We start from the raw sequence: 12,371 nt of genomic DNA on the forward strand, positions 1-12,371 counted from the left end.
ATAATTGAATATTGAGGTGGTTGAGGCCACTTTATTTAAACATCTTTCTGATGCTTTTGTTTCTTTTATTTTCCACTCCCAAAATAGTACATGTCAACTAAAATTGTGTGTGCTTAAAGTGAATATGAAAAACTTATTTTGTGTGTTTTAGAAATAGAAATTAAGGTAATCTCTAATTTATTCATACTGTGTTAAAAATCTTTTCTTCTTTTAGAACTATTCATTTTTATCATCGACATTTAAAAATTGTGGTCGTTTAAAAAAAATCTTTGATAAAGATGTTTGTATTTCATTGTTTTAGTTCCATTCTTCTTGTTTAAAAAGTGTTAGATAAAAGTGTTTAGAAACACAAAAGATATTTGCTTAAGTAAAAGCGATGTTTTTTAAAAGAATATTCATGGTTTCAACTATATATTTATGCTACAAAATTTGAATGAGGATGTGTACTTTTAAGCTTTTTCAAACATCATTCCATTTATCTTTTCATAATAACTGTTTTCATCACATAGTTCATATTTTAACTTGTCTTCGTTATCACATAGGACTTGTAAATTAAGCATATTTTCAGCAAGCTACATGGCCACTGATAGTACTCCCTAGGAGGTTACTTTCTACTTTTAGGAATTTAAAAGAAATGACTACCGTGATTTTCTTTAATTTTGCCAAGTATTACATGAGGATAAAAGCCAGAAATGGGAAGTGCCTAAAATACCTCAATCATCCCGGAAGGATAACTGAAACTTTGGTCGTTATAGAGGTTGATATAGATTTGACACCTTTCCTTTATATTTTTTTTTATAAAACAAAATCATTGATGGTATATGTAAGTTACAATCTAAAGAAATGTGATTTTCAGGTATTTGCAAGCATTTTTATGCATGCATTATGTAAAATCACATTGCATATCAGTGTAAGGAATTTGTGTCCTTTTGAGCAACGAAGGAAGACTTTACTTGTGTTATTACTAGCTTTAATCATGAGGATTTTATTATTTTCTTTAACTTGAACAGAACATTCATGTTCTGGTGCATGTTTTGAAGTGTACATATGTTTGTGTTTTCCATTTTAGCATGTGCTTTTGTGATGCTACATACTGAACTTCCTGAAGTTCCACTAAATGGAAGCATTTAGAAGAGGGATCCCTGTGTTAATAAACAATAAGCATGTATAAAGCTTCTAGACAATTCAAACAAATTTTGTAATGTTCTTGGAAAAGGTGCTGTAATTATTGCATGCTTGGGATTTGGGTTATGTTTATTTCAAATCTTAAGTTCATTTTTTCATTAAGCATTTGCCAACCTATACATTTCACTTGCAGGAGAAATTTTGGAGTTCTATGTGATCAGAACACCCCCTGGTCGAGGAAATGTCACTATTAACTGGAAAATTATTGGACAAAATCTAGACCTCAATTTTGCTAACTTTACTGGGCAACTCTTCTTTTCTGAGGTAATATCACAGGAAAAAAAGCTATACCACAAATAGCTATAGAAAGTGTTATATTTTAAAGAAAAAAGGAAAAGTCCTATTATGTAATAAAAGATTAAAAGAGACTGATGAGAAGACTGATTGGTTGCTTAGAGACCTAAAGGAAGAACATTACTCATAAAGATCTTCTAAGTCTTAAGGAAAGGGTTTGTTCTTCTGTACGTGCTTTGGTAGATCTATTTGAAGGAAACAGGTAATGTCAGCTCTGTACAGGGAAACGTTTGAGAACTGGAACTCAAAGGGACTGCTTTGTTTTTCCAGGTCTCACAAGTTTTCCACCTTTGACAAGGTGCAAGTCTTAACACTTTTCTATCATTCTGTATTAATGGAAAATGTTTGAGTTTTCCTTCTCGGACAGGTTTTCTCCTTACACAGTTTCCGGTTTTCACAGGCTTTACTGTATTTGAGCCAAGTTATCTTGGCTACTCTTCTGGCCTCCCACAGTTGGTGTCGACTATGTCATTCTGAAGATGATGGACAGTGCCTCTTACTCCTCATTGTCTTGGAACTTTAAACACATGACAGCAGTAAATAGAGCTCTAAAAGAAAATGTCATTTTAAGTCCTGTTTGCATTATATTTTTAAGGTTCTGTTTATGGGCTCTTTCTGATAGTTTTAAAGAAAACGATTGGAAGGAAATAACTGGAAAAGCATTTCTTGGCTATAAATCAGCGTTGACTTTATCAACTTCCTTTCTTCTCTACACTCATTTGGAATGAATTCTTCTTTGATAGTGTGTTTTAATTCAAGCCCCTAATACCTTGAGTACTACATAGGACTTCTAGTAACTGGCCGCTGCTATACTGGCTTTCTTTTTCCTGCTCCAGCTAGAAAAGTGTCTTAGAAATCTCCCCAACTAATTGCCTCGTCTGAATTTTTCAGTAGTTACATTGTTCCTTGGATAAAATCTGCATTCGTTGGCTCAGCATTCAAGACCTTCTACTGTTAGCGACTATGTACTGTAAGCCTGGTTTCCCATGAATCAATGGTTTCTATTTTAGTTATTTTTTTAAGCCACGGAACTCTTAATTTAAATGAAAATATGTTTGGATACTCAGTTTGTAAGGGCAATGTAAGCAGCAGATAGTTTGTGTTCAGTAATAATAGAGGGGATGGACTTCTTTCTGTTTGACACAGGGGTCGTTGAATCAAACAATATTTGTACATTTGCTGGATGACAATGTTCCTGAGGAGAAAGAAGTATACCAAGTAATTCTGTATGACGTCAGGACACAAGGTAATTTACAATGCAGTTTAAAATTTTTTTCTAATATAATATTCCTTTCTGAAAAAAAGAAGAAATAATTCTTGCTATCTGTATTTAACATATAGATGCAATGAGAAAAAATGTTACTTTAAATATTGCCTGTCATTATGTTAAAAATCACCTTATTTAAAAAAAGATGCTTATATTTATGGGCTCAGGAGTAAACCCTATAAAAGTATTGGCAAATATTTACCTGTAGAATAAAATACCTTTCCAAAAGTGGGATTTTTCCCCAAATTAATTCTATGCTATCAGACACATTATATTATACATATTATATAATATACTTGGAGCAATTATCTGGGTAATTCAAATGTAATGATTTTTAGTGCAAATTATCTGGGTACTTTCCTCAATGTCTGTGGTTCAGACATGACCAATATGGCAAATAACGACAATAGTAAGTGAAATGAGAAAGCTATTGATTTTCTGTCTATAAAAAGGGAAATAAAATCTAGACTGTTGATCAACCTGAAGATTTCTGTTAAAGAAGTGAACAAAGTAAAGTACTTTCTGGTTACTGTAATATGTTTCAGACAGGGCATTTATATTTCAAGGACTTAGAAGTTAATGCCATATCACTGTCAGATTTCCTGACCAGGTTCCTGACATTTTTAGGGGTTCCGCCAGCAGGCATGGCTTTGCTTGATGCTCAAGGATATGCAGCTGTGCTCACAGTGGAAGCCAGCGATGAACCACACGGAGTTTTAAATTTTGCTCTTTCATCAAGGTTCATATTAGTAGAAGAGGCTAACGTAACCATTCAGCTTTTCATCAACAGAGAATTTGGATCTTTAGGTTTGTGTTACTCTAGATTTACTGGGGTTTCTAGGCAGGGGCTTTTGTAGTGTTTTATGTGTGAGGATGAAAGCCGTTGCTGAAATTAATCAGACAGGAAAAAAATGAATATTAATTGGGGGCAGGACTTCATTATTGTACAGATTAAGGGAATTGTCTCTTGTTACAATAAGTATAGCTATGTATAATAATCATAAAATCTCAGCCCCGTATGACTGTCTGTGGTCCATTCCTATAGGCTGGGCTTGGCTAGGGGATCGCTCTCCTCCATGTGTCTCTCATTCTTCTCCTGGGACCAGCAGAGACACAAGAGAGCAAGCAAAAACCTGCAAAGCCTTCTTGGATTTAGGCATGGACCTAGCATATCGTCACTTTTACCTTGTACTATTGGCTAAAACAAGCCACAGGGCCACACTCAGAGTTTAAAGGTATTCTTTGTCCACAGTAGGAGATCACTGAGCTGTTACTTGGCAAAGGCTATGGATGTAGGAAGGGGTGAGCAATTGGGCCAATGATACATTCCACGTTAGGTGCTTTTAGGAAAGCCAAAAAGTGCAGGGTGTGATATTATTTTAAAAGTTTACATAGTTACATCTTTTTTCCTACCAATTCAATTAGGAGTTATCAATGTCACATATACCACAGTTCCTGGAATACTGAGTCTGAAAAACCAAACAGAAGGAAACCTAGCAGAGCCAAAAGTGGATTTTGTACCAATAGTTGGCTTTCTGATTTTAGAAGAAGGGGAAACATCAGCAGCCATCAACATTACTATACTTGAGGTAAAAATCTTAGGTTATTACCGTATTAAACCTGAAGTAACCACATAGAAATTAGAAATTGATAGAATATTCTATCTGTAACATATTATAAGCAGCAACATTTAACAAGGGACATTCGATAACCTCTACATTTTAAGACATTAGATTTCATATAGACTACACTTGTCTGGTATATATATATATTTTTATATTACTTTGCTTTCAGTATAAGATTTACATATACTATACAACTGTTATCTTTAGCAACTTCGAGAATTCATTTTTGATTGGTTCCCCTGCTGGTGACTTTAAATCAGCTTATTTATTTTACAATTTTTTTTTTCTTTAAACCTCACTGGCCGGTTCAGTTCTTAGGTGTTTAGATAAGGTGGTGTGCTGTTATGTATTTTATTACAGAAAAATCTTGCGATAAAGAGAATTTCCTTAGGGCAGTCCTGTTTTAGAGCACATAGGCCAAGAGATTTCAAAGAAGCATTTTGATTACTCCAAAGGATTTATTGGACCAGCAAATCTCTGTTGGTAGGATTGGTTAAATTAGAGAGAGTGAGGAACTCACTAGAGGTATAAATGTGATTACCATCAAACTTAATCATTAGTGACTGGAATTGCTATTTTAAATGAGTTTTCATATTGTGATGTCTTTGGAAGTTAGTGTTTCAGCTACCCAAATACATTTCTAAGAAGTTTATAAAAACAGTGCATGTGGAGGGGGTAGGAGGTGATATGGGGGGGGGGAGTTGAGAAAGAGAAAATGAATATTACCTTAGAAAAATATTTTTTCATTACTACTTATTTTGGGGTTCAATTTTAAAGAGGTTTTATTTTCTTCGAGGCTTTTTACTTTTACAAAATTTTAAGTCATTTAACGCTATCTGCCATCCGAAGTGAGTAACTCTTATTTTATCCATCACCATGGCTGCTGTTGTTGTGTGCTGCTGAGTTGATTTCAACTCATAGCGATCCTTTAGTGACCCTATAAGACAGAATAGAACTGCTCCATAGAGTTTTCTATGCTATAAATCTTTACAGGAGCAGATCGCTAGGTCTTTTCTCCCACCAAGCCACTTGGTGGGTTCGAACCACCAACTTTTGGTTAGCAGCCCAGCGCCTAACCATTGCACCACCAGAGCTCCTTGATTATTACCATGGTACTGTATATAATACAATATTATGAGAATGCTAAAGCCATAAGATAAAAGGTAATATTATTTCAGTATGTAGTATACAAAGCAAGATTTGGTAAAATGTTAAGGTAGGTCATGTCTCAAATATATAATGCATTAGTATAACTGAATAGAAGTAAAAAGATTATTTGTTAGAAATATTAGTTTTTAAAGCAAATGATATATAGCCACTCTTCTGTTCATAGGGTCTGGTTTTATGAACATGGAGGATCCAGCTCTACTTTTCTTTCTCCCTTCCTCATTGCAGCCTTTCTGCTTCCTGAGTAGCACTAGATTAAGAGGTTGTAGGCCTGTACATCCAGGAAATAAGCTACACTAGGGGTAGCTTGGACCTAGCGTATTGTGGGGAAGGAGCTAGTGCATGTAGGGAAGGACAGGGGAGGTGCGTGGAGTTCCTTTTACCTCACTGACTCTGTAACACATTTTGGTCTATACATTACGTATATTACACCAGAGTCTGTGATGTTCATTATTTTTTTCCCACATGGAAACGTATCTCCATTAAATATAAAGTGAAGAGGGAAGTATATGTTGGCTTGTACATATTGGTATTATATACATAAAATCAAAAACCAAAAGTCATTGCCGCTGAGTTGATTCTGACTCATGGTGACCCTATTTGTTACGAGAACTACTCCATAGGGTGTTCTTAGCATATGTATATGTTGGATTCCTATATAAATATTGGTGGCTAGCTGGTCACTCCTGACATCGGTTTTTCTAGTCCTTATGTTTTAAGCACCTGCCTTATTATCATGGCTATTATTTGGATTTGTGACTAATAAGAATAGCTACCATATTTAAGTACCTTATCTAGGCCAGGGACTCCACAGGCATTATTTTAACTATTATTACAATCTCATAAAATAGCTATTATATCCCCCATTTAAAGACATTAGAGTTGAGGTACTGAAAGTTAAAATCACCTAAAACTACAGAATTTTATACTAAATCTCCTTGACTGTGATGCTTTCCTAGTTACATAGTTGCTGCTGTAACAAAAAAATATAACAATTAGATAGCTTTGAAGAAAAGCTACACACCTTTCAGTTTGTTGTACTGTGGTGGCTTGCTGTTTTGCTGTGATACGGAAAGCTTTGCCACTGGTATTTCAAATACCAGCAAGGTCATCATCCGTGGTGGACAGGTTTCAGCAGAGCTTCCAGACTAAGATGGACTAGGAAAAAGGACCTGGCAGTCTACTTCTGAAAAAACTGTCCCGTGAAAATCTTAGCAGTGGAACATTGTCTGATACGGTGTTGGGAGATGAGCCTCTCAGGTTGGAAGCACTTAAAATACGACAGAGGAAGAGCAGCCTCCTGAAAGTGAGTTGACCTTAATGATATGGATGGAGTCAAGCTTTTGGGACCTTCATTTGCTGATGTGGCACAACTCAAAGCGAGAAGAAACAGTTGTGAACATCCATTAATAATAGGAACGTGGAATGTGTGAAGTATCAATTTAGGAAGATTGGAAGTTGTCAAAAATAAAGTGTAATGTATAAAAATTGATATCCTGGGTATTAGTGAGCTGAAATGAACTGGTATTGGCTATTTTGAATCAGACGGTCATATGGCCTACTACACTAGGAATGACAAATCAAAGAGGAATGGCATTGCGTTCATCGTCAAAAAGAACATTTCCAAGATCTATCCTGAAGTACAACGCTGTCAGTGATTGATAATAGCCATATTCATACAAAGAAGAGCAGTTAATACCACTTTTACTCAGATTTATGCACCAACAACTAATGCCAAAGGTGAGGAAATTGAAGATTTTTACCAGCTTCTGCAGTCTGAAATTGATTAAACATGCAATCAGGATGCATTGATAATTATTGGTGATTAGAATGTGAAAGTTGGAAATGAAGAAAAAGGGTTGGTAGTTGGAAAATATGGCCTTGGAGATAAAAACAATGCCAGAGATAGCATGATAGAATTTTGCAAGACCAATGATTTCATTGCAAATACCTCTTATCAACAACAAAAACAGCAGCTGTACACGTGGACCTCACCAGATGAAAATACAGACATCAAATTGACTACATCTGGGGAAAGAAACGATGGAAAAGCTTGATATCAGCCAGAACAAGGCCAGGGGCCAGCTGTTGAACAGACCATCAGTTGCTCCTATTCAAGCTCAAGTTGAAGCTGAAGAAAATTAAAACAAGTCCACAAGAGCCAAAATACAACCTTGTGTATATCCCACCTGAATTTGGAGACATTGCAAGAATAAATTTGATGCATTGAATGCTAATGACCTAAGATCAAATGAGTTGTGGGGCTATATCAGGGATATCATACATGAGGAAAGCAAAAGGTGGTTAAGAAGACAGGAAAGAAAGAAAAGCCCAAAAAGGATGTCAGACGAGACTCCAAAATTTGCTCTTAAAGGTAGAGTAGCTAAAGTGAATGTAAGCAATGATGAAGTAAAAGAAGATTTCAAAGGGCAGCTCAAGAAGACAAAGTAAAATTTTATAACAAAATGTGCAGAGACCTGAAGTCAGAAAACCAATAGCTAAGAATGTGCTCGCATTTCTCAAGTTGAAAGAATGGAAGAAAAAAATCAAGGCTCAAGTTGCAATTTTTAAGGATTCTTTGGACAAAATATTGAATGACACAGGAAGCATCAAAAGCAGATGGAAGGAATACACAGGGTCACTGTACGAAAAAGAACTGGTCAGTGCTCAGCCATTTCCGGAGGTAGCATGTTATGACGAACCCACGGTATTGAAGAAAGAAGTCCAAGCTAACTGGAAGAGATCCATATTTGTGCCCATTCTGAAGAAAGATGATCCAGCAGAATGCAGAAATTATCAAACAACATCATTAATATCACACACAAGTAAAATTTTGCTTAAGATCATTCAAAAGCAGTTGCAGCAGTGCATTGACAGGGAACTGCCAGAAATTCAAACTGGGTTTAGAAGAGGATGTGGAATGAGGGATATCATTACTGATGTCAGATGGATCTTGACTGAAAGCAAAGAATACCAAAAATATGTTTACCTTTGTTTTATTAACTATGCAAAGGCATTCAACTATGTGGATTCTAACAAGTTATGGATAACATTGCAAAGAATGGGAATTCCAGAACACTTATTTGTGTTTATTTGGAACCTGTACACAGACCAAGAGGCAGTCGTTTGAACAGAGCAAGGGAATACTGCATGTTTTAAAATCAAGAAAGGTGTGTGTCAGGGGGGCATCCTTTCACCATACTTATTCAATCTGTATGCTGAGCAAATAATCTGAGAAGCTGGACTATATGAAGAAGAATGTGGCATCAGGATTGGTGGAAGACTTGTTAATAACCTGCAATACGCAGATGACACAACCTTGCTTGCTGAATGTGAAGAGAACTTGAAGCACTTACTGATGAAGATCAAAGACCACAGCCTTCAGTATGGATTACACCTCAACATAAAACAAAAATCCTCACAATTGGACCAATAAACAATATCATGATAAATGGAGAAAAGATTGATGTTATCAAGGATTTCAATTTACTTGGATCCACAATCCAAGCCCATGAAAGCAGCAGTCAAGAAATCAAACGATGTATTGCATCAGGCAAATCTGCTGCAAAAGACCTCTTTAAAGTGTCGAAAAGCAATGACATCAGTTTGAGGACTAAGATGTGCCTGACCCAAGCCATGATATTTTCAGTCACCTCATATGCATGTGAAAGCTGGACAATCAATAAGGAAGACTGAAGGACAATTGATGCCTTGGAATTATGATGTTGGCAAACAATGTTGAATATTCCACAGATTGCCAGAAGAACGAACAAATCTGTCTTGGATGAAATACAGCTGGAGTGCTGCTTGGAAGCCAGGATGGTGAAACTTCTTCCCATGTACTTTTGAACATGTTATCAGGAGACACTAGTCCTTGGAGAAGGACATCATGCTTGGTAAGGTAGAGGGTCAGCAAAAAAGAAGAAGACCCTTGACGAAAGGGATTGACACAGTGACTGCAACAATGTGCTCAAACCTAACGACAATTATGAGAATGACACAAGACCGGGCAGTATTTCATTCTCTTGTACCTAGGATTGCTATGAGTTGGAACTGACTTGAGGACACTTAACAACAACAACAAAGAAAAGAAATTTATTTTCTCAAAATTCAGGAGGCTAGAAGTTTAAATTCAGGGCCTGGCTCTAGGGGAGGTCCCTCTGTGTCTCTTTCAGCTTCCAGTGGCTGCAGCAATCCTTGTTATCCCTGGGCTTGTAGATCCAAGTGCTGTGTGTATCTGTCTTCATATGGTGTCTTTCTGCTGTGTGTGTGTCTTTTCTGCTGTGTGGGTCTCTGTGTCTTTTCTGTTTTTTATATAACTCAAAAGTGATTAGATTTGAGATGCACCCTACGCTGGTATGATACTATTAACGATTATAAAAGGAAACCCCCTCTTTTCAAACATGGTTATATTTATAGGTAAAGGGGTTAGAATTTTAACACATATATTTGGGGGACACAATTCAATCCATACCAAAAACCTGTACCTTTTTCATGATATTATTTTATTCCTCATTCTAAACATTGGATATTTAAGATAAGTTACTTTTAAATCTTGTTCATGTTATATTTCGAATATATTATATATTTATATGATTGTTTTACATATCATATTAGTCTAGGTAAAAAATTATAGATAAGCAGTTTCATATGGTTCAACCTAATTGCGTATCACAGCAGCTAGGCATCAGTTGAATATTTTTATCCTTATTTTTTAAAACGAATTTAAATATGTTCTACTGTAATTTTACATTTTTATATTTTCTGGGGACCATTTAAGATAATTTAAAAACAGCTTATGAAAGAGGTAATTACTTTGAGAGCATAATGATATGTATTGTAATGGGTGTATTTTTTGCAGGATGATACACCAGAGCTAGAAGAATATTTCCTGGTGAATTTAACTTGTGTTGAACTTATCATGGCTCCTTTAACTTCATTTCCTCCCAGACTAGGTATGATTTTTGTTTTGTTTTGTTTTTCTCTTCCTTTTTATTCACTAACTTTAAATGAAATAAAGGTACTTCATTTTTTAATCAGGGGTAATCGTTATGGCATTTGTTAATCTCGGCTATGTGTGAAAATGTTAGTCTTTTAGATTTATTTTAAGTTAGCGACTATCATATATTTTAATTTTGCTTATTGGACAGTGTAAGGACATTGAACAGTTAGTATGAGATGCCCTTTAAATTTTACAACTAGTTTATAACCAAATCTGTAATCCTCAGATGAGATTAGTTCTTTACATCATTGAGCCTACTGAAGGCATGCCCCTTTCATTTCTCTTTAAATTTTCGTTAGCTATTTTCTAACTCTCAGGTGGTTGTATTTTTTTTTAAGTTAATAAGGACTTTTCTTTGTTGTGTTCTCTGCTGTTTTTTTGACCTTTTTATCTTTTCTTTTCATGCTTTTAGAAAAGACTCAGTTAATTCATTACAGACTTAAAGGTAAAATTTGAACCTTGGTACGAATTTGTGCAGGTTTCTTTAAAAAGATGTATTCTTGTTTTTAAATTACAGGCTCCTGTTTGCAGTTTGGAAATTTACTGTTGGGAAATTTTGTCTGAAGCTTTTGGGTGTGATGACCCCATTCAGAAGATGTGGGGGGTAGAGGGAAAATGCAGCTGGATTAGGGGATGAAAAGCATAGCCAAGAGGCTCAGTGACCACTTTGAAAATATTGAAAGGCAGTTATGAGTTTCTAACATATTGTTTGAACAGTTTCAGTTCTTTTGCAAAAGAAATATGTGTTTCCAACAAGTAGGCTCTTTACACAGAGTAATTATTATGAGAGATAAATATTGTTCCTTCTAAGAAAACTAAAAAAATACTTCATTTTTTTCATACTCATTTTAAAAGTAATTCGAATAGTTGGAATTTGTTGAATATTCCTTTTCCAAGTGCCTTGTATATTAATATCATCATTACTTACATATTCCCATTTTACAGATGACAGAACTGAGGCTAACAGAGGCTAAGTAAGATGCCCAAAGCCACACGGCTAGTACGTGGTAGAGCTGGGATTCAGTTGGCATGGCTTGACTTTAGAATCTGTGCTTCGTAGCCTCTAGTCTGATAGCCATGAATCCTGATTTCATCTTCTTTTCTTGACAGTGATGCTCTCTTCTCTCTAGAGAGAATTATACTCCCCTACCCCTGCCCCCACCCCTGCCCTACTTAGCCAGCTTCCATAAGTATCCTAGACTAAGGTAGAGCCTCTGAAATTTAAAAGGTAAAGGACAGTCGAGGCATTTTTAAAAAAACAGTAGTACAGTTCGTTAATATTTCAAAACTGAGTATTAATAATATACTGAACTTGATGGACAGAACACAAAATAAGCAATTTTTGTCCACCTGCGTTAGAGAAGTTTCTGTCTGCCTGAGTCTCTCTTTATTCCACCAGACCTTTTCCTCATCAACCCTACCTGTCTCAACTTTTCACTGTCTCTCTCTCTCTGTCTCTGTTCCCACCTGTATTTCTCTCTGGAGCACTCCTTATCTTCCTTTTCCCATTTCTTTTCTGCTTTTTCTTATTCTTTTATGCCTTTCAAATGCCCCCATTTTCCTTCCCTCCTGAAATGTTAATAATGTAGACTAGTGGTAAAAAAAAGGTACCAAACATTAAAAAATTTTTTTGGTTAAAATAGAAAAAATCCCATTTCCTCAGTTGCTTATTATTTCTTATCATGCTGTTCTCAGTCGATTAACATTCTATAAATCAGTTCCTCTTTTTAACAAAAAGTTTTCTCATTCAGAGGTTATAAGCATTCTTATCTTTATATTTTTAAATCTCTTCTGAGTAATGTCGGCATTACCTATGTTAGGAATTACATAA

The 12,371-nt window shown here is 35.6% G+C and overlaps 1 protein-coding gene across 1 annotated transcript in view; it reads left to right on the forward strand.

Annotated features, from left to right (window-relative positions):
- ADGRV1 (adhesion G protein-coupled receptor V1) overlaps positions 1-12,371 on the forward strand; it is a 614,420-nt gene that overhangs the window by 105,131 nt on the left and 496,918 nt on the right. The window contains exons 34-38 of the mRNA XM_003404981.4: positions 1,319-1,449; positions 2,626-2,725; positions 3,374-3,553; positions 4,172-4,335; positions 10,400-10,493. Coding sequence (XP_003405029.2) covers positions 1,319-1,449; positions 2,626-2,725; positions 3,374-3,553; positions 4,172-4,335; positions 10,400-10,493 — 669 coding nt within the window. The remainder of the gene's footprint in view (positions 1-1,318; positions 1,450-2,625; positions 2,726-3,373; positions 3,554-4,171; positions 4,336-10,399; positions 10,494-12,371) is intronic.

The sequence above is a fragment of the Loxodonta africana genome, chromosome 2 (genome assembly GCF_030014295.1).
Source record: "Loxodonta africana isolate mLoxAfr1 chromosome 2, mLoxAfr1.hap2, whole genome shotgun sequence".
NCBI lineage: Eukaryota > Metazoa > Chordata > Mammalia > Proboscidea > Elephantidae > Loxodonta > Loxodonta africana.